General features: G+C 42.6%; 1 protein-coding gene across 50 annotated transcripts in view; it reads right to left on the bottom strand.

Moving 5' to 3' along the window:
* Window positions 1-23,458, bottom strand: part of ABI3BP (ABI family member 3 binding protein) — a 433,553-nt gene that overhangs the window by 251,639 nt on the left and 158,456 nt on the right. For 49 of the 50 annotated variants that reach the window (XM_033942670.1, XM_033942663.1, XM_033942658.1 and 46 more), the window contains exons 8-10: window positions 22,689-22,766; window positions 17,564-17,638; window positions 2,189-2,263 (exon numbers count right to left, since the gene is read on the bottom strand). In XM_033942670.1, coding sequence (XP_033798561.1) covers window positions 2,189-2,263; window positions 17,564-17,638; window positions 22,689-22,766 — 228 coding nt within the window. The remainder of the gene's footprint in view (window positions 1-2,188; window positions 2,264-17,563; window positions 17,639-22,688; window positions 22,767-23,458) is intronic. The other variant, XM_033942665.1, reaches the window with a different exon arrangement.

The following is a 23,458-nucleotide window of genomic DNA, read 5'->3' as shown; positions in this document are numbered from 1 at the left end:
TTCATCCAAAACTTGAAGCCAAATTGCATTCATCATACAGTTTCTGTGACTTGGATTTCAATATTCCATCTCTTTGAACTTGAGTCTTTGACCTCCTGCTCTGAACCAGAAAGTGCTGTTGCAGGGCAGAAGTCCTATAATGGCACAGAGCTGAGCTGCCGTAAAGAGAGCCCAAGGAGGCCTCAACGACGAGACAATCAAGGCACAACAAAGGAGTCGTGAGGACGAGATGTCAATAATTCAGCCATGGGTGTAAAGTTCAAAGTTCACTTTATTGATAGTGAACAGAGCTGAGCTGGCAATAGAGTTGCACAAATGGCTTGGCTGGAATCATTAAACCATGTTCTTAATTCATTAAAGCACAGAACCAGAGTGGAATTGTCCCAATCAGAAAGGTGAGCACTAAAAAAGTGTCCTTCAACTCATCTGATTTTTTAAACAGAAATGCCTTTATTTATCCTAAATCACGTATATGCATCCTTCTTTTCAGTCACAGCACATCCGTCGTGAAGATCACTGACTTACGTCTTTGTATTTTAGTAGTCGTGCTTAGAGGGTGTGTGTATTTTTGTATACTATATGGTTTTCTAATACACCTGGTGAAGACTCATAAGACTCCTGAGGCAGGCCGGTTAGGCCGAAACATGTGCATGTCGGGACGTTGAGTCATTGGATGATTTTGGATCAATAAAGGCATTTCTGTTTAAAAAATCAGATGAGTTGAAGGACACTTTTTTAGTGCTCACCTTTCTGATTGAGACAATTCCACTCTGGTTCTGTGCTTTTGAGTTTGTGGTTTTGTTTCCCCTTAATTCATTAAATAAATTAGAATATATTCAGAAAAATTCAACATTGACTTATTTTCCTTACAAATATGAGTAAAAACATTACAATGTTCCTTGAAGAATACTGAGGTCAATATTCAGCTGGACCTCTGCTGCTTACAGATATTCAGATATATTATCTGGATATCTTTAAGCAGGTTTTAAGCCAACCTGTCCATTTAAGAGGGGCATTTACTATGCTTAGACAAAATAATGGGGCTAATTTACAGACCGTGGGAGACAGCTGGCTATCTCCAGCATTTAGCAGCAAAACTGGGAATTCAATGTCAGCACCCTACTGGATGTTCTTTGGTCAGCCAAGACATAGACAGCTATGCCAATATTCATTAGCTAGTCAGCTAAGTCCTAGTGGTCAAAGATAGGCCTGCTTTTTAGGTGGTTCTATCTGGTTGCTGGATTTAGATGGTCACCAGACTAGCCACCAACCGGAATATTCAGCGGGAGATAGCCAGCTATCTCACACTGAATATCAGCGGATAGCCAGTTGTGTGCTATTTGGCTGGCCAAATAGTGCTGAATATTGAGCGGAATGTAGTTTACTGAAGCAAGGCAGATAAGCACATTCTCTATTACTATATTTTTAAAACTTATTGGGGTAGATATTCAGCCTGCTGAAGTCAGCGTCTTTTCAAACTCTGACAGCTGTGGGTAGAATTAGCCCTGGATATTCAGTGCCCAGCACTGAACATCTGGGCCTTATTGGTTAGGTGCTAACCACCAGAGTTTATGCAGGCCCCAGTCAATATTCAGCTGACAGTTACAGAGGCCCCAGCTGAATGTTGGCCAGGACCCGCATAAAACCAATTTTGGATGTTTCTCTCTGAAACCTCTCTCCTCATGAACAGCTCCCTCTTTCCTTCCTCCTCCCCCAACCCATGACATGAAGACCCCTCCTTCCCCCTACAGGAAGAACCCCCAAGTCTCAGTAGCCCTCCCTTGGGCCTTCCTCAGCTCCAGGTAGACCAGTGGCGGTGATGAGAACAGGAGTAAGGCCCACTTGTTACTGCCCCTTGCAACAGCCTCAGGAAAATGGCTGCCGCAACCTCTCGTGGCAATTCACAGTACTTGTTGATACTCACATAACCCCCAGCTCCTCCCCAGTGCTCTCCTGCCCTCTTTTTGGGGGGCCAGTCAAAGCTGATATAAAGTGGCACTCCCCGATTAAATGCCGCTGAATATTAATGGTTTGGCAGACGATTTGGAGTGATTTAAGGGACCCAGAGCCTATTCTATCCATTTAAATCGCTCGAATATTGGCTAGAATATGTTGCCTTAGAAAAGAAGAAGTAATTCTTAGGAGAAGAAGAGGAAGCAGATGCTAGAGAAATAATCTGAAACATTACCTGGAGCTACCTTTGACAGGTCTACGCCAGTAGACACTGTAGCCTTAATGCTTTCTGGGGCTTTTTCAGCAACAACTGTAAAGAAAAAAGGATACTTACAAGTGAGATCAAAAGATTTTAATATGGTCTCATGCTAAAATATGCACAACAATAAAAATATTGAGATGAATAGCAAAAGGAAGACATCACCTCCCTTTCTTCAAGGAAATCTCCAGTGTGCTTATATCAGCAATCTTTTGCATTTATAAAGCCTTTCACAAGAATGGGGACCCCAAAATAGTTTACTATTAATACTACTACTATTAATTCTTTCTAGAGCGCTAGCAGACCTAAGCAGTGCTATACAAAATTACAAAGGAGACAGTCCCTGCTCTAATGAGCTCACCATCAAGACAAAAGGATGCCAGGGTAAGGGTTACAATTAAAAGGGATGGTTAAATTGCTGGCTAGGGTGGTGAGAAGAGGGCAGTGGGGAGTAGGGTTATGAGTTGAGGGCTATCTCAGAAAGGTAGGTTTTCTGCCTACTTCTGAACAAAGTAATTTACTTGTAAACCCACGGGGCAGAAAGCTTTAATGCTAAAAAAGGCAAGGTCATGCATTTGGGATGCAAAATCCTGAAGCAGAGGTACAATATAGGGAGTGAAGTACTGTGTAGGAAAGAAGAGTGAGACTTCGGTGTGATGATATGTGAAAATATTTTCAAGGTGGCAAAACACCAGAATGGTGCTTGGGTGCAAAGGGAGAGGAATGGCCAGTAGGGTAAAACTGCTGCTGATGCCTCTATATAAGTCTCTTGTGAGACCACATTTAGAGTCAGGATGAAGTCAGACCAGAGACTGGCTACTAAAATGGTCAGTGGCCTTCATCACAAAGCATATGAGGTCAGTCTTAAAGACCTCGATAATACTATGGAAGAAAGATGGCACAGGAGGGATAGAGGCATTTAAATTGCTTTTAGCATACATGCTCAGGAAGTGTGTCTTTCAGTTTAAAGGAAGCTCTGAAATGAGGGGGATAGGATGAAGGTTAAAGAGGATAGATTCAGGAGTAATCTAAGGAAATACTTTATGGTAAGAATTATGGATGCATGGCACAGCATCCCAGTGGAGGTAGTAGAGACAAAGACTGTACACTCCCCCCTCCGTATTCGCAATGGTTATGGACCGAACTGGGAGCAGGAGTGTAGGAAGATCGCTCCTGCCCCGCGTCACCACAAGACCACCAGGTAAGGTAGATTCACTAGGAAGGGGTCCCGGCACAAAAAACTGCGAATAGTCAACACTGCGGGTACCGAAACCGCGAATAATGAGGGAGGAGTGTATCTGAATTCAAGAAAGCTTAGGATAAGTACATACATAAGATTTCTAAAGGAGAGGAATAGATAGTGGATGGCATGGGTGGGTAGACTGGATAGGCCATATGGTCTTTATTTGCTTTCATTATTTCATATTTCTTGTATCTACCTGACCTGTATGACAGCCTCCATTGGAATTCATTAGCATTCCAAATTTATGGTTGACTGCCTATCTTCAACCCATGATTTTCTGATTGCACTTCCAGCTGGTTTGAGGTGTACAATTGCTAGCAAGAATGAAATGAGAGATGGATTGATGGATGAACAGATCAACCAATTCATTGGTGAGATGAGTTACATTGTATGTATGTTGTTTAGGAAGGAATTTTATAAAGGACTTATGCATATAGAAACAGTTTTCTTCACACATAAGTGGAAGGTTATAAGATTGTCCTGCGGATAAATACCTGGAGGGACATTTTCAAAACATACTTCTAAGTCCAATTTGGACGTATGGCGCCAGATTCCAAAGTCGGCAGTAAGAAAATGCCTGTTTTCAAAAGGCAAACCACCATACATCTAGAAACTTTTTTTTTTTTTTAAATCCTCTATCTGAACGCCTAGACTGCCAGGACGTCTATGTTTATACCATATTTTCGACAAAAATTTTGTCCAAGTCCCAAATGCCCAGAACAAGACAATTTGGATGTGGGAGGGTCCAGTCATGTAATGGACTGGCCACCCAGACATGGCAACAGAGCAGTGCGGCACCACAGAGGGCACTGCTGTGAACTTCACATAAAGGGTGCCAGATAAACATCTCACCAGAACTCCCATATAGGTTATGGTGAGCCACCCAAAACCCACTATACCTACCTGTCTACAACCTGAATAGCCCTTTTGGCTGCAGGTAGCACCTATATGGCAGTGCAGGCCAAGTAGAGTGGAATAAACTCCTGGGCTACATACATCAGCAAGGGAATCTTACTTCATTTAAACCTTTGTTGAAACATCATCTGTTTTGTCAGATGAAATATGAGTGCTAAGAGAGAAGATAATACAGTGGTACCTCGGTTTACGAGTGCACCGGTTTGCGAGTGTTTTGCAAGACGAACAAAACATTTGCAAAATCGATGCCTTGGAAACCGAGCATGCCTCGATTTACGAGCGCCCCCTCCCGCGATCCGGTACCCCCCCCACTCGTGTCGCACCCCTACGCCGTGATCCGGCATCCCCCAAGACGGGAACCTGAACGCCCAGCGCAAAGAAGAGGGCAGATCTTCGGGCACCGGCACTAGCATGTCCTCTGTGTTGGTGCTGGTGCCGGTGCCAAATGGGGGTAAGGAATGTGATCGAGTGGGTGGGGTGGGTGCTTGGGGGATGCTGGATCGCAGCTGGGGGGGGGGGGGTGCCGGATCGCGGGGGGGGGCCCATCAGTGGGGGGATGGTGGATCATGTGGGGAGGGGCCTTCATGAGCGGGGGGAGCCATGCTAGCTCTTGGGGGAGTAGAGCAGCGCCGCTGGCCTCGGGGGATGGAGTGGGTAGGAACGAATCAAGTGAGTTTCCCTTAGTTCCTATGGGGAAACTCGCTTTGATATACGAGTATTTTGGTTTACAAGCATGCTTCTGGAACTAATTATGCTCGTAAACCAAGGTTCCACTGTATAGGTTTCCACTTGAATGCATAAATGTATAAGGGGTGTGTATTTGTGGCATATGGGTGAATTTTCTATGTGAGGGGGGGCGGATTGTTTTTGATGTGCATTTTTATGCAGAACAAGGCAGTTAAAACAAGGCTGCGCTTGCATGTATGTGTTTTGTAATGTGTATTTTTTGTGTTTTTACTATGTATGTAATTTTGGAACCTGCTTTGTATAAAGCAGGATATAAATAAAAACCGTAAACCATAAACTTGCCCACGCATCAGGTTACTTAAGACACCTGGGTTCAGCTCTACTAGGCTTTCCTATACTAGGTGCAGATATTTTGTAGACAGGTATGTACATTTATATTCTGATCTTTGTGGGTGTGAGGGGGGGGGGGGGTCCTTGAGCACTGCTGGAGTGTGGGGATGTCTTACCTTGATGAATGCAGTGTTCATCTGGTCAGTTTGGGCACCTTTGTGGCACTTAGACCCTTCTAAAACAGGTCTAGTTCCAAACATATAAGTTCCATCCAGGATGTTTTGCAAAATGTTTGATTATCGTTGCAAGATGTCCATGTCTAACCCGCCCTTAAAGCCCTCCCATAACACGCCTCCACCACACCCATCTCATGCTCTGAACGTACAGAGTAGGGGTAGGGAACTCCGGTCCTCGAGAGCCGTTTTCCAGTCGGGTTTTCCCCAATGAATATGCATTGAAAGCAGCGCATGCAAATAGATCTCATGCATTTTTATTGGGGAAATCCTGAAAACCCGACTGGAATACGGCTCTCGAGAACCGGAGTTCCCTACCCCTGGTACAGAGGTTGGAACACCTTGCTAGACGTACAGAAAGACTGTTTTGATTATCGGCACTTGGACGTCCTGGCGATTAGGACATCCAAGTGCTGATTTAGGCAGGTGTTTGGACGTCTAGATGTTTTAATTATGCCCCTCATAGTGTAGACTTTCCTGCAATGTGTATATACACTCGCCTGGGGTGGGATCAGTACATATGTGTTTATTTTATAGTATAAAACATATAAATATGCAGCGATTTTACCAGTAAATATATATATATACAGGCTTACACCTGCCTAGGGGCAGATGTAAATTTATATGAGAGCATGTGTGCGCTGTTAAGAATGAATCTAGGAACATGTGCATGTTAATTTTATAACCACCATAAATTCTCAATGTCCCCTATATTCTTTGTACTTCTTATATAAATTCTATTTAGGGCCTCAGATTTGCCATTAGGTGCCAGACATTTCTAAGGTCACCAAACAACTTTAGCTATGGCTTCCTCACTAGTCCATCATACTTTTTTTAATGTTTTTTTTAATATATAAAGTGCTCAGTGCTATTTTTATAACTTAATTGATTATTTCTTAATGTAAAAACTTGCAATAACTTATCTCAAATCTTTTCTGTTAGTAATATCGGGAAGGGACCTGTCATTCGACATGTTTCGCCCTCAGGCTATTTCAAGAAAAGCCCCCCCTTTCCAAATATTTCCTTGCCATCCCGATCTGCATAACATTTCTTCAGTACAAAGAATATAGGGGACATTGAGAATTTATGGTGGTTATACTTGTCAATGTCTTACTCTGTGACTATAAGTGATACTGTTGATTTTATAAAGCACACATAAACTCAAAGCTCTTTCTGAAGCACTATCTTATACAAGTGAGGACCTCTATATAGTGTTGAAATTCAGCATTAATATACAACATTTCAATTCTCAAACATGCTAACCATTGCCAGATAGGTTAGATCTAGGGTCACCAGATTTTACCTCAGTAAAATACGGACCCCCTAGACCCATTCCACCCATCCCCGCCCCATTATTCCCCCAGCTCCGTCCTCAGCTCCACCCCCTAGCCCCACCCCCGCTGCCTGTTCGTTGGGCAGGAAGGCATGCGACGCGATGATGTTACGCGCAAGCACATGACATCAGCGTGTTGCATTCGCACATGCGCGGATGCCCCCCTCCCAACGTGATTTCTTTTCAAAACCCGGACAAAGTGCCAGGTTTTGAAAAACCGTCTGGACATGTCCAGTGAAATCCAGACATCTGGTAACCCTAGTTAAACCTGGATATTCAAATGCCAGGGTAATGACTGGCCACTAGCATTGAATATCCAGGTCTTACCAAATTGCTGCTGACTGCCCAAACCTATGGAGGTCTGAGCCAATATTCAGCCGAGACCTTCATAAGTGCATCTGTCAGTTTCTTCTTTACCTGCCAATTATGATTCCCCTTTGGGTCACCCTGTGATCACTCCCCCTTGATGGCCCCTCCTCCATAGATCAGCTCCTCTCCCCCTGGAACAGATCCCAGTGATCAGTTCCCTACCATCTCTGATGGTCCAGTGGGGTATCCATAGCAGGAGGAGTCTCCACTCATTCCTACCCCTAGTGGCTCCTGGGGCTAAAATGGCTGCCACAAGCTCTAGTGTTTATCTTGTGAGGTTAGCCTTCTATGTAGCTCCAAGGGCCAACCTCTTGATTTCAACTGAAGAAGCTGCTTACATCTTAATTGAATAACTTTAGAAAGATCAGGAAAAATCTGCAGTTTCCCTCCACAAAACAGGAATTCTTAGCAGTATATTGTTAATCATAAACAGGTCTGGTGCAAAGGCAGGGATAGGCACTTCCGATTTTCAAGTGCCACAGGTACATCAAGGAGCTCATAATCGAAAGAGAAAAACGTCCAAAAACCAACCTAAGCCGGCACTTGGACGAACATTTCCCAAATACATCCAAATGCTGATAATAAAAACGGGTTTTGGATATATTTCTAAATGACCTAGGCCTTCATAGTGCCGCTAAACGACCAAAGCTAAATGGGGCGTTTTGGGAGGAATGTCGAGGGTGGGAGTTGGATGGGACGTGGGCCGGCTTAGATTTAGTCGTACAGCATATATAACCAAAAGTTATACAGGCCAGGATCGACGGAACTTGGATGTTGTGACTTAGACCATGTAAAACAAAAACTCACCTAAAGTCACCAGATAAGCACTGCAAACACATAAAACAGACCCCCACATACTACCCCAGTGATCACTGACCCCCCCACCCCCATAAAAATATTAATCACACCTTTAAAATTCAGCTTCCAGACCATCATCACCTAGTCATCCAGCACAGAGGCATCTTAAGTCATCTTGAGGGTGGGTTAGGGACTCATGGAGGAGGACCCATGCCCATAAGCCCCTGTAATCACTATATTGATACTTAAACATGTGCACTGCCCTATACACCCCCAAAACCCTTTTTTACTGGCATATAAGTGGCTCCTGCAGCCATAAGGGCTATTGGGGTGATAGATAAGTAGGTCTAGGGGATTCTGGAGGTAGTTTGGGGGCTTACCATGACCTATAAGGGAGCTGTAGTGAGGAGAAGACATGATACCCTTTTTGTGAAGTTCACAGCAGTGCCCTGTAAGATACCCCACTATTTAGGTGCCATGTCTAGGTGTTCAGTCCATCACTTTGCAGACCCCTCCCACATCCAACAGGGCTTGTTCTAGGCGTTTTTGACTTGGACGAAAAGTTAGATGAAAATGTGGTATAAAGATGGACGCTTGGACGATCAGATCGGCAGGACATATAGTTAGACGATTTTCAAAACAAAAAAAATTTGGGATGTATTTTTCGAAAATGTGTGCTAGGCTGTTTTTTACTTTGGACGACTTGCGACTTAGATGAAAATGGACTTAGACGTCCTTTTTGATTATGCCCCTCCAAGTTTTTAGGATATCCACAATGAATATGCATGAGATCAATTTACATTCACTACTTCCATTGTATGCAAATGTATCTCATGCATATTTATTATGGATATCCTGAAAACCTGATATACCTGTGCTACTCAAGAACTAGAGGTGAAACAGCGTTGCCTTTTTTCCTACGAGATTATGTAAGCCAAATTTTGTCAGCAGCTGAGGACACTGTATTCTTTTGAACCATTTTTTGCCTTTATCATCCAGTCATTTGTTGAATCATTTTGCCTTTATCATCCATCTGTTTGGACTCCTGAGGAAGGTCAAGTGCTGAAACACAGACCATGTCAGGTCCTCATTTGTCACTATTGGTTTCATGATATATATTGCTCTTTTTAATCTTCAGAATTAAAGTACTACTTTTTACACTCAAATTTTTTGAATTTTTGTTCTTCCTGTATCTTTTATCTTCTGCTCTTGTTGTATTTTCTCTTTTGTGGATTTCCCCCCTTCTTTTGATTTTTGTCACAGGTATTTGGCACCTTAGGCAAACTTTAAGTTTAAGCCATGCACAACCCGTACCTCCCCTGACATCACAAGCATTCCTCTCTTTCTCTCTCCCCCAGACCCTCTATTCTTGCTGTCTTTCCCTCCTCCTGTCTCAAGGATATATGTAGGCAGGCGGGCAGTAATAAATTCTCCTGACTCTTTCTTCCATCTCACCTCAGCCTAGCTGGAACCAAGTGTTGAAGCTTGTAGCACAATCCATGAGACTCTTGCTGCTTCTGACAGTCTTTCTTTTTTTAGACAGTGCCTTCCCTTGTGACCTTCTCCTTGGTCCATCTCTCTGGAGCACACCCACACTTTGCCCTCAATCAGCTGGCTGCCTTCCATTGGGCTCTTAGTCATTGATCCAATGCTTTGCCCACTTAAATGATCTACTGCAGATGGCACCAGCCCCGTCATTAAGAGTTGGGGTTATAACCCTCTTTGGGACAGGACAGGAATCCTATAGGTAGCAGTTAGTTTACATTGTGGGCCAGCCATGGTTTCCAAAGCATGTAGTACACAGTTCCCTCATCCTTCCCCCTTGCAGTATGATATGATAGAAAAGGGGCAGAGTGCTGATAGCAGCAAAACAACAAAGCATCCTTGTCATGTTGCAACTGTAGTTTGCTGCAACAAGCAGTGCCAGGACTTTCAGGGTGCTCTGGGCAGCTGGGCTCAGATTTAAAGGGCTACTATCCTATGATGGTCTATTGGCTGACTTGTTTGCTAGTGCTTCTTATCAGTCCTGCCCATAAAAACATTTGGTTTGAGGTTTGATTTCTTTGAACATTAATGATTGTGATTTTTGCTGTTGCAGTTATTGAGGGTCACAAAATGTAACTCAAAAAAGTAGGAATATCCTTTTCTTACATCATAGTAAAGATTTACTTTCTCATTGCATTGTGCTTTGAGTTCTTGCTTGCATTTCTAAAGCACTTTTCCACATTAGGTAGACATAATTCGAGAACGACATGAGTATCATTTCCCTCTTTTGTCTGTTGATTATGGGAAAATGAAAAGCAGGAGGAGAACAGCCAGGCTTGGAAGGAGATTTCCAGCAATTACTGTAATTATTTTTCCGCTACACAATCCGTTTTGCCAAAAAATGCTGTCTGAAAGGTTACTATTATGTCTCATCCCATTCTTGGACATGATGATCTCACAATATTTTAAAAGTAGGATGAGAAATGCTGGGATATGAGAAAGAGTGTGAACTTTTGGAAATTCCCCTTGAGATAGTTTACTTTGGCAATACACAGATTATTGTGTTAGGGCTTCTTCGAATCTGAAAAGTCAGCTTAGAGGCCTACTTACAAAAGGGAATTAAAGGAGGGTGTGTATATGTGCGCATCTATGTACAGTATGTGTGTGTGTGTGTGTGTGTGTGTGTATGTCTGTGTGTGCATGCATGTGAAAGAGACAGAGAGATGGAACAAGAGCACCACACTGGAGGAGACAGCCCCAGAACAGCAAATCTGACCTGTTGGATTTATAATACAAGAAAGGGGCAATGTAAGGTCACTTTAGGAGTGAGAATAATGGGAACTGTAGCCCTGAATGCTCAGCTGAGAAGGTCGGTTAAAGATAATTAGGATGTGGTTGAAACAGAAAGGAAGTCAAACTGCTAGAGCCAGGATGCAGGACCTGTGAGTGTGGCTAAGAGTCAGAGAGTACCCCACACCAGTAGTATTTCCCAGCTGCTGGAGGGCTGACATATATGCCTGTATTCCCTTATAGAACATAAGAACATAAGAACATAAGAAGTTGCCTCCATTGGGTCAGACCGAGGTCCATCTCGCCCAGCGGTCCGCTCCCGCGGCGGCCCATCAGGTCTGCGACCTGTGAAGTGGTTTCTGACCACTTCTATAACCTACCTCAAGTTCTATCTGTACCCCTCTATCCCCTTATCCTCCAGGAACCTATCCAAACCCTTCTTGAATCCTTGTACAGAGTTCTGGCCTATCACTTCCTCCGGAAGCGCGTTCCATGTGTCTACCACCCTCTGTGTAAAAAAGAATTTTCTAGCATTTGTTCTAAACCTGTCCCCTTTCAATTTCTCCGAGTGACCCCTAGTGCTTGTGGCTCCTCTCAGTTTGAAGAATCTGTCCTTATTTACTCTCTCTATGCCCCTAAGGATTTTGAAGGTTTCTATCATGTCCCCTCTAAGTCTCCTCTTCTCCAGGGAGAACATCCCCAGCATTTTTAACCTGTCAGCGTATGGAAAATTTTCCATACCTTTTATCAGCTTAGTCGCCCTCCTCTGCACTCCCTCGAGTACCGCCATGTCCTTCTTGAGGTACGGCGACCAGTATTGAACACAGTATTCCAGGTGCGGGCGCACCATTGCGCGATACAGCGGCATGATGACTTCCTTCGTCCGGGTCGTGATACCCTTTTTGATGATGCCCAGCATTCTGTTTGCTTTCTTTGAGGCTGTCGCACATTGCACCGATGGTTTCAGTGATGAGTCGACCATCACCCCCAGGTCCCTGATCCAGTCCCACCAAATTTTCAGTCCATGTCAGGAGGTTCAAGAGGATCCTGACTCGGATATTTGTGGGACTATGTCTTTGAAAGTTGGCCTTATTAGCTCCGTCTGGAAATGTTTGGTTTTTGACTGGTGACGTATTGCACATTTCGCTCGCCTTGGGGCTAGGGCCTTTTTGGGAAAGTCCTAAAGATGTGCATTTATGCTAGTTATGTGTGTTATAAGATACACAATAAAAATACTAGAGAATTCAATACTGCTAAAATATTCAAAAAAACTTCCCTATAAACAGATATAGTCTTTTGTGTTTTGTATGTGTGAGTGCTCAGGTATATTTAAAACGTTGAATATTATTTAAGCAGTTTTGCATCTTGATTCTTATTTTATTTTATTTTAATTGCTAATCTTCCTCCTGATGAAGCAGCTCAAGTGAAACACGATCAGTGTAGAGCAGGGGTGCCCAATACGTCGATTGCGATCGACCGGTAGCTCAGTAAGGCAACGTGAGTCGATTGCGGAGTACATCCCGGGCTCCGTGATAGACTCATGTTGCCGTCCTGATCTACTGGGCCGATCAGCCTTCCTCTGTATTCTCCCTAGGGCCTTTTAGCTGGGCGGTCCGCCCAGCTGTCATCTGCTGCTGCCGCCGCTGCTGAACATTTAAAAAACCCCCAGCTTGGAGATTTCAGCCCGTAGCAAACTTATGCTCCGGGCTCTAACGTGTGCGTGCTGGCTTCTCTTCTCTTCCCTCCGAAACCGGAAGTTATGTCCCTGGGGGGGGGGGGGAAGAAGGGAAGCCGGCACGCACATGTTGAGAGCCCTGAAGCAAGCGTTCGCTACGGGCTAAGGCGGGAGACAGGTTAGTGAATCATTTCCTCTTCTTGCTGCCGGGTTCTGCCTACTTTCTGTTTCCGCGAAGACAGGACCCGGCAGCATTTCCCCCAATAGGTCGATCGCGATGCTGGTCGGCTGAAGCAGGGAGAGCTTGGGGCGGCGTCGGCTTTCGGCCTGTTATTGGTGGCGGTTTCGGTCCTTGTCCCCGATGGCAGTTTGGGTCCTGGTCCCCGATGGCAGTGGCAGTGGCTTGGGGGAGGGCAGGGAGAAAGAAAGAAAAAGGGCAGGCAGGGAGATAGAAGAAAAGAAGAGAAACAGAAAAAAAAGAAAGGGAGGCAGAGAGAAAGAAAGGGCAGGGAGAGAGGAAGGAAAAGTTGGGGGAGGGAATGAAGTCTGGAGGAGAGGAAGCATACAGGCTAAAAGAAGGGTAGAAAGATTGGATGCACAGTCAGAAGAAGAAAGTACAACCAGAGACTCATGAAATCACCAGACAAGGTAGGAAAAATGATTTTATTTTAAATTTAGTGATCAAAATGTGTCTGAATTTATATCTGCTGTCTATATTTTACACTAAGGTCCCCTTTTACTAATCCGCAATAGAGGTTTTTAGCGCAGGGAGCCTATGAGCGTCGAGAGCAGCACTGGGCATTCAGCGCAGCTTCCTGCGCTAAAAACTGCTATCGTGGTTTAGTAAAAATGGAGGGGGGTATATTTGTCTATTTTTGTATGGTTGTTACTGAGGTGATAGTGCATAGAGTCATCTGTTTTGACCTCTTTGAAAAACCCTGCAATAGGAATGATAATTAACATTTTCTATGCGTACAGTGTGCTTTGTATTTTTTTTTTAATTTTATTGTTGGTAGATCATTTTGACTTGGTCATTTTAAAAGTAGCTCGCAAGCCCAAAAAGTGTGGGCACCCCTGGTGTAGAGGAAGAAAGAGTGGAGACTGAGAGCTTTTGTATTGGGATTGATTTATTCAACAGCACAATGATTTCTTTTGGAGCACACTTTGAATGACAGCACTGGAAAAGACACTATTGAGTTCAAACCAGCAATGTTGAATTGACTTAAACATCTCAAGCTCGGCGCACCCCAGACCATAAGATGATTTGGACTTATCTTTTGAGCTAAGTACCTCCTTCACACAATAACTATTTGATAGTATCAATCTTGAGTTTAATTGATTAACATCATCAATTTTAGTTACAAATGAGGTAGGGGGTGCGATGATGTCTGGACGCAACATCATTACTCTATAACACTGCTGTGTTTGAATGGTGTTTTAAACTGAGCACTCACACATACAAAACACGAAAGACTAGATCTGTTTATAGGGAAGTTTTTTTTTGAATATTTTAGCAGCATTGAATTCTCTAGTATTTTTATTACTTTTTGTGAATTCATATTATATTTAATTTTTCTTCCAAAGAAATATTTTTGATTTTTGAGTTTCAAATTAGATACACAATAAAATGTTATAAGGGATTCCATGATTCTGTGTGTGTACTGCCTCAATTATATCATTTCACCTCCAAATTCTAAAGCCACTACTGTGTTAGTGCATGTGCCACGCCCCCCTTTTATGAAGCGGCATTAGGCTTTTTTTTATCGCCGGGCCCCCTAACATGGCTTTGTAAAAGGAGGGATGATTAGTTAATAGATCCTATTGAATAAAATGGGACCTGCAGTGAATAATTTTAGCGCATCCTAACACAGTGCTGAACTTTACTAAATCTAATCCTTAATGTGAAATACTGTATATGTAGAACTGTACTGAATAGTATATTTAATACGGAATACAAATAATGAGCACATAGCATTAACATAAATAATAAAAGTAGCAACGTGAAAACAAAGATCGAGTGTTTATTTTAGTAGGATTTAGCCCCTGATTATTCATATTCAAATTTAAATCACTATCTAATTGAATACAAATAATATATTCAGGGCTGAATCAAATCAAAAATGAATTTTTGATACAGCCCTAACATATATAATTTTTTTTTTTTTTAAATCTTTGGGCATAGTGTGAAGTGATGTTTTTTCTACATTATACTTTTTTTGTGGCCACATTTGAACCTCCTGTGTGATTTTTCTGTTGCTTATCCTATTCACATTTTACAAGGGGCATTCAATAATTTATCAAACTCAGTAGGAAAAAAAAGTTTTCAAAAAAATTTTGTTTTATTTTTCATTATAAGCTCCATATACTTCATCCACTTTTCCTGCAATGACTATAACCCCTTTGAAAAGAATTCCTCTGTTTGACCTTCAAACCAGGATGTCACAACTTCTTTGACATCTTTATCACTTGAAACCGCTGTCCATGGAGAGATTTCATCAAAACTCGGAACAGGAAATAATCTGAGGGAGCCAGGTCAGGACAGCAGGGTGGATGGTTCAGCTACTGAAACCCACATTCTTGGATGGCAGCCTGTGATTGTCGTGACATGTGCACCGACACATTGTTGTGAAGAAGTTTTTCTCATCTTTTCTCCTTGATTGACTCCTGCAAAGAGATTATTGTGTTATCGTAACTCTCCCTGGTCATGGTTATCTTGTGTGTCATGAACTCCAGAAGCAAAAGTCCCTCACATCCCAGAAGACAGTTGCCATGGCTTTGCCTGCATATTCTTCTGTCTTGAACTTTTTTGGGGTGGGGGATGACTTAGTGCTTCCACTGCATTGATTCCATTTTGGACTCAGGGTCTCTGTGATAGACCCAAGTCTTGTCTCCAGTCATCAAAGATGAAAAAAAAAATTCACTTGGTCTTCACAGAGCAACTCCAAGTTCTCCTGACAGTACTGGAGCCTCATGACCTTCTGACATGGCCTCAGCATTCTTGAAACCCATCTCGGACTAACCTTGGACATGCCCAACTTTTCATGAATTATTTTCCAAACTTGTACCTGCCAAGATGTCCATTTCTTCAGCTATTTGGGAAAACTTAATTCCGCTGTTCGACAAAATTAAATCCTCGACTTTCTAGCACATTGCTGCCACAGGCCATCCAGTGTGAGGGTCATTTTCAAGGGACTCTCTACTCCACTTAAACTACTTGCTCCAAAATTTTACTTTGTAGTATGATGGGGCAGACTAACCTTAAACTGCAGTCATGCTTTCATGGATCTCCTTTGGCTTTTTCCCTTCTTTTGTGAGAAATTTCCTTATTTCTATTTAATCATATATTCTGTGGATCTAGTCACAGACTGTGGAACACATTAATAAAACAACAAAGATTGATCAACTGTAACATTAAGATGGAAAATAAAACTAAACAATCAATTCACATCCTCAAAAGCTCAAGAAAACAAAACAAAAAAGACTTAAAATTCTTTCAAAATAAGGGACAGTCCTGATCTGCACTGAATTAAGCCACAAGCCTGCTCCAAATTCTAGGGCCCACTATAGAAATTGTACAATTGTAAATCATAGAAAAGTGAGGTACTCTTAATAACTTCTCCATAGAGATACCCCATACCAATGCAGGAATGGGTTGGCACACGTAAAAATATCTTGCAAGTATATTGGGTTCTCCCTCTGTATGCATAGAAAAATATAAACAGGATGGCCCATCCAATCTGCCCATCCACAGCATCTACTCATATCTCCTCCTCTCCCTAAAAGATCCCATATGCCTGTCTCACGCTTTCTTGAATTCAGACACAGCCTTTGTCTCCACCACCTCTATCGGAAGACTATTCTTTGCATCTACTACCCTTTTTGTAAAAAAGTATTTTCTTAGATTACTCCTGAGCCTATCACCTCTTAACTTCATCCTATGCCCTCACATTCTAGATCTTCCTTTCAAATAAAAGGGATTTGCCTCAGCCATATCTCCCCTCTCCTGCCTTTCCTCTAAAGTACAAAATAAAACAGGGGAAACAAAACCACAAACACAAAAGCACAGAACCAAAGTGGAATTATCCCAATCAGAATGGCAAGCACCAAACAAAAGTGTCCTTCAACTCATCTGATAAATTCAAATGCCTTTATTCATCAAATGCCTCATAAATTCATCCAATGACTTGTTACAGCATATTCACTGCTTTACGACTTGAACTTTAGCAGTCGCATTTAGAGGGAGCGTGTATCTCTGTACCCTGTAAGTCTTTTTCAACACACCCGTTGAAGACTCACAAGACTCCTGAGGCAGGTCGGTTAGGCCGAAACATGTGCATGTCGGGCCATTGAGTCAATGGATGAATTTATGAGGCGTTGGATGAATAAAGGCATTTGAATTTATCAGATGAGTTGAAGGACACTTTTGTTTGGTGTGCGCCATTCTGATTGGGACAATTCCACTTTGGTTCTTTCCTCCAAAGTATACATCTTTAAGTCTGTCTTAATACATTTTATGATAAAGATCTCTGACTATTTTAGTAGCCCTCCTCTGGACCAACTCCATCCTTTTTATATTATTTTGAAGGTGCGGTCTCTAGAACTGTATGCAATATTTTAAATGAGATCTCACCACAGTCTTATACTGGGGCATCAATATCTCCTTTTTCCTACTGGCCATACCTCTCCCTTAACAGTCTAGTATCCTTCTAGCTTTCGCCATCGCTTTTTCAACTTGTTTGCCCACCTATAGATCATCACATATTTATCATGCCCAAGTCCCGCTGAATCACAGGCAACCAATGAAGGGCCTTAAGTTGCAAGAAAATATGATCAATATGCCTACAACCTGTCAAAAGATGGGCAGCTGAATTTCATACCACTTCCAAAGCTCTAATCACAATACACAGCAATATAATCAAGCCTACTCAGTAGAAGGGACTACACAAGAGTTCTAAAATCCATCTTTGAATCTATGCAGAACATCCAAACTCACCCAGTATTGGCCTTGGTGTTTCAGGCACTTGTACTGTGGTTGGCTCAGGGATTCCATCTAGTATTTTTTTGTGCCCTGGAACAAAATATTATTTTCCTTTAAAAACAAAAGGAAAAAAAGGTGGTGGCAATAAGGAACATAAAATCTAGTATTCTGTTCATTATACAATCTGCTTGATAGCAGAGAAAGGAAGGTTTCCAAATTCCTAAGAAATAAGGTCCATCTTAATGGGAAGTTCAAGGTCAAAAGAGATGTAGACCTAAGATGAACCGAGACTGTCAACATTAAGATCACTCTGGAAGTTATTAGGGTGATGTGTGAGATTTCACACAGCAGTATTCACTATGGGACTCATAATCAAAACAAAAATATGTCCAAAAATCAGCCTAAGTCGGTACTTGGATGACTTAAAAGACAGGTCGTCCAAGTGCCAATAATTGAAACGGGTTTTTGGACGTTTTCAGAGAATTTGTAGGCCTCTGAATCCCACTGTATGCCCAGAGCTCAAAGGGATGGTTTTGGAGGAGTGGTTAGGGTGGGAGGTGGGCAGGATGTGGGCCGACCTAGACTTAGTCATCCTGCAGTAATAATCGAAAGTTTTGCAATGCTGCCTGGACAGACCTTATACATTATGACTTAGACAAAGTTAAACAGGGATAAATGCCGGATTGGGTTGCCGCTGAGCTGATCGCAGCAAAGGAATCTCCCTACCATGATCAGTTTAGCAGGGAACCCGTGCCCCCCCCCCCCCCATGGGGATTGGCCTAAGGGATCTGGCCAATCGGAATCTTAGGCCACTCCCAGCACATCCACCCAGCACCTGGGCCAATCAGGGCCTTTGGCCTTCCCCAGTGCATTCCACAATGCACCAGGAAGGAGCAGGCCTGCCATTCAGTGAAGGCAGGCCTGCTCCACAGATGGAGAAAGCATCTGTCTGGCTGGCCAACTTACAATGAGGTACTTTGGGGTCCAGGTGGCTTGGAGGGGGGGTTTCCAGTGGCCTAACTTTTGGGGAGAGGTTGTGACAGGAGGGATTGGGCATCTTTGTGTGTGTGTGTAGGGGGGGTGTGTGTCTGGAAAGAGGGACTGGGCATCCCTTCTGCTTAGGATCTTTGCAGGGGTGGGGGTATTCTAGCAGGAGGGATTGGTCGACAATATGGTACAAAGATAGACGTAGTGGCTGTCTGGGCGATTAAACGCCTGGATGTACAGGTAGGCCATTCTCAAAAAAAAAACAACATATTGTGGATATACTTTTCTAGAATGGACATTTTCCTACTGCCAACTTTGGGCGACTAGCACCTTAGGCCAAAAATGAACTTAGACTTTTTTTTTTTTAATTATTATGCTCCTCTATCTGTTGTACTTTCTGGTCCAGTTCAATTCTGTTCTGTGACACTCTTACATTTCTGTGGTACTGGAGTCAAATATGATTCCTGTGTCTGAATCAGGCTATTACTATATTGAGCCTCACAGAGCCATGGACAAGTTCTGACCTCAAAACATTAACCTTTGGATTCTATAAAGTTTGCTCAAATCTGAATGCCCAAATTTGGGCATGACCCTAAGCTTAATAGGTTAACAAGCAATTACTGATCAATAATTGGATACTAACAATCAATTATTGATGTTAATTGGCACCAATTAAGATTTGCATGCGTATCTCTGTGTGTGCACAGCTATTCTATAACACAGGGTACCCAAATCCCCTAGTGTGCAACCCAAAATGGGATATGGCCATAGGAGGAGCACAGGTAGATCATGAGCATTCTGAAAAGTCGGCATAGCGAGGGAAGTTAGTGCCTGAGGCAGAGGTGCCTGACATCGTCGCCCCATGTGCCTCCCAATGTACTCTTCCTCATCACTGCACCCCCTGCTCATCCAAGCTGTCTGATATCATCCCCCTCATACCTATTCATATGTTTGCCAGCAGCAAGCAGGCTGGAATACCTGCTGCTTACGCCGGCTGAGCCTTCCTTCTGATGTTACTTCCTGACCCCATGAATAGAAAGGAATGTCAGTGAGGAACCAGACTGGTGTGAGCAGCACATAGGACAGCCTGCTCGTTGCCGGTGAAGATTTGAAGAGGTAACAGCGGGGTTGCCCTTCCCATTGCATCATTGAGGGGAAGGGGAGAGGTGCCAGCTTCCGCCAAATCAATACTCGGTGTGGTCTACCTATCACCGCCTTGCTACACCACTGGTGCACAGTGTTGTAGAATTTCAGGAATGTGTGTCCAACTTGTATGCCAAGATTTACCCCAAGTATCAGCTGATGTAAGTCCTCAGACCCAAAGTACCAGCGCACATCCTGGAATGCACTTTATAGAATAGTGCCGAGCACTGATTTTTCCCGGCACCTAATTTTCGGTGTCATTTACTGAATCCAGCCCCATGTGATGCCAAATTTCAGTATCTCGATTGGACATGCATGGAATGTGACCACTCAGGACACTACTACTATTAAGATGTGTTGAAATGATGCATTTGAGCAGGGATTAATTACTCAGTACAGAGGTGCAGTCATTTAAATGACACTGAAACACCACCACATTTGTTCACATTTTGCATTACTTTCAATCTGAAATGATACAAGAAAGAAATAAAATGGCAAAATGAAAAGAAAATTTGAATGTGCTAAAATGCAGAAAACAAATCTCCACCCCTGCAGAAAAATGGATAATAACAGGAAAACAAAGCAAGAAGATTTTCCCAGGCATATACTATATAACTCAGCATTCTGTTGACTTCAGTAGGGCATATAATGTACATTCAAGATTTAGTTTTGAGACTGTCTAGTTTATTTATAGTACATCCTAAATCGATTCAGTGAAAAATTATACAGAAACAATAGCAGACAAAATTTTGTGTGCATTAGGGAGTATTTTGTCTTTACACCAACAAGTAGACATGGTTGATACAGAACTCTCTAGATGGTATTATTCATTCTGTGAAACTCCAGACTAAGATTCCGGGTGTGGTTCTTGACAAAGATCTCGATGGTGAGTCATATTGGTGGGGTCAGTACGCAGGGCCTGGCATAAACTACACATGACTTGTGCCTTAAAATCTCATTTTCTGTCTGGTAGAATGTTACAGGCAATTGGGCATTAGTTCTATAGCAAAAAGGAAGTAGGATGTCTTCAAAATTACATCTGCTGAATAATAATTTATTTATTAATCTTTCCTTCCCAACCTTTCCTAATGTATCATGTATGTCCATGAGTAAATGTTCCCCCTTTTTTAGTTTAGATAAGTTTTTATTCTTTTTTTTTTTAATTTATACTATATTTTATTGTAAACCATTTAGATACCTGTATAATAAACGGTATATCAAAAATAAAGAAACTTGAAACTTGAAGGGGCAGTTTTGGAGGAGTGGTTAGGGTGGGAGGTGGGCAGGATGTGGACCGACCTAGACTTAGTCGTCCTGCAATGATAATCAAAAGCCTACCCGGACCCCAAAGTACCTTAAAAGTTGGCCAGCCAGAAGTTTCCTCTGTCTGGCCAGCAGGCCCGCCTTCACTGAATCATGGGATGCACCGGGGAGGGGCCTAAGTCCCTGATTGGCCCAGATGCTTAAGGCCCTTCCCATAGGAGTGGCCTAAGGGATCTGGCCAATTGGAATCTTAGGCCACTTCCAGTGCCTGCCTTCCGGTAGTCTATAAGGGGGGAGGAGAGGGGGAGGACGACACATGGGTTCCTTGATTCTATAACTGGCGCTTATGACAGACGCTGGTTAATGAATCGTGTTAGGTGAAGGACTGGCTCCTCTCACTTCTAACAGGTCTTGTTTTGGGTGTTTTGGACTTGAACAAATATTTGGTCGAGAATATGGTATAAAGATAGACATAGTGGTGGTCTGGGCGATTAAACGCCTGGTCGTATAGATAGACCATTCTCAAAACACCCCCCCACACACACACACACATTTTGGATGTATTTTTAGAGAATGTACATTTTCCTGCTGCCGACTTTGGGCGACATAGGCCAAAACCAGACTTAGACCTTTTTTTTTATGCCCCTCTACATATCTGACAAACAAATGGACAGTACCTGACTTGAAAGCTTTCATGGAGGTTCAAAAGACGCCGACTGGCTATTCCTGCTCTCCTCAATATGTAGGAGGCATGATGACATCATAACATCGTGATGACATGTTCAAAGAAATCGTTACTATTAACAATAGCATTATAAATTTAATAGCGGGTTCTCTGAGGCAGCAGATGGACATTTTTATAGCCAACTTTCCAATTCACGAGTCTGGAAAATATTTTGGAGACAGATTTCCATGGTGGTTGTCTGTAGTGCATCTAAAGCTCAAGGGGGCATGTTAGAGGTGTGGCTTGAATGGGACTAGGGCAGGCTTATGATATGAACATTTTTCTGCAATAAACATTTTCGAAAATGTCCAGTACACAATTTTGATGTTTGTGGCAAGACCTGTTTTAACAATAAATAAGTGCCAAAAAGGTGCCCAAACTGACCAGATGAAACACCTGCTTGTACGACAGCTTCAGATGTTATGGCCAGTCTTAGTAGAGAAGCAAGCAGGTTCCTGGAGTAGCCTAGTGGGTGGTTTAGTGAACTATAGCAATGGAGACTCAGGCTCATATCCCGCTCTAGCTACTACACTTATGGTGGAACGTGTGAGCCCTCCAAAACCTACCCAAATCCCATTGTACCTACATATAAGTGACACTTGAAAGCATGAGGGTTATTTTTGTGGTGTACAGTTGGGTCCAGTAGATTTTGAGTGGGTTTTGGAGGGCTCATCATACATTATAAGGGGGGTTATGGTGAGATGTGTACTTGGGCCTTTTTATGTGACAATCACTGCTCTACTGGAATGTCTGTGTGGCCAGTCTACTAAAAATGTTGGCCCCTCCTACATCCCAATGGCTTGATTTGTGTGTTTTATTTTGGATGTTTCTTTTTTTTTTTTTTTTCAAAAAATGGTTCCAAAAGAAAGACACCTGAGGACAAGCACATCTGAGAAATGACCATTTTCTAAACAAAAAGCGTTTTTCTGTTTCGAAAATGGTCATGTTCACTACTGAATTTTAGTGCGTATTCCACAAAACATCATATTTGGATGTCATATTGAAAATGCCCCTCTTTATTACCTGGGATTGCTTCTGGTGGTGAAGGCCCAACAGTGGGTTTCAGTTTGAAATGTTTCATATTTGTGGCATTTTGAATCACTGTGGAAACAAAATGCAAGGATTAAAATATATGTAATCGTTTATATACACATTGCATTAGCTACATAGAATGCCATATTCAAAAATCCACCAAGCACTTAAATTATCCAGATAACTGGTATTGCAGTTTTGCTTAGACTAAAATTAACCAATAAGGAGGAGAGTGTGAAAAATGTAAAACTTAAGTTCACACATCAACCTCATACGTTTGTACATTGTGTGGATATGTGCCATTGTATACAACGGAGAGAATTTTATTGTTAGATTTGTGTCTACATTAGTGTATCCAGTCACATCTGAATTCCTCATTGAGCATTCACTAGATAGAATGTTGAATTTTGGTCCATTTTCAATCGAACCAATGCAGAACTTATATTTTCTTTTCAATTAGAACACAACAGATTCCTATATGAAAGGAGAATGGTAGCAACATAAAACTTAGCAGTGCTTAGACAGTAACCTTGGTAATTAGGAAGTAAGGCCAGTGCCAGGCAGACTTCTACAGTCTGTGCCCTGATTATGGCTAGACAGATCTGGATGGGCTGGAGAGGGCTTTGACAGCAGTTTCAGTAATTAGGGAGTAAGAACAGTGCTGGGCAGACTTCTATGTGTAAACCCTGCTGAGCGAAAAGGTACCAAAAGTGAGGTATGTGACTTATTTATACCACAAAATAGAGGGATATCAACTGCAT

Source organism: Geotrypetes seraphini, chromosome 4, assembly GCF_902459505.1.
Source record: "Geotrypetes seraphini chromosome 4, aGeoSer1.1, whole genome shotgun sequence".
In the NCBI taxonomy this organism is placed as follows: domain Eukaryota; kingdom Metazoa; phylum Chordata; class Amphibia; order Gymnophiona; family Dermophiidae; genus Geotrypetes; species Geotrypetes seraphini.
Note: the sequence above shows the minus strand (reverse complement) of the source record. Positions and strands in the feature narration are given on the sequence as shown.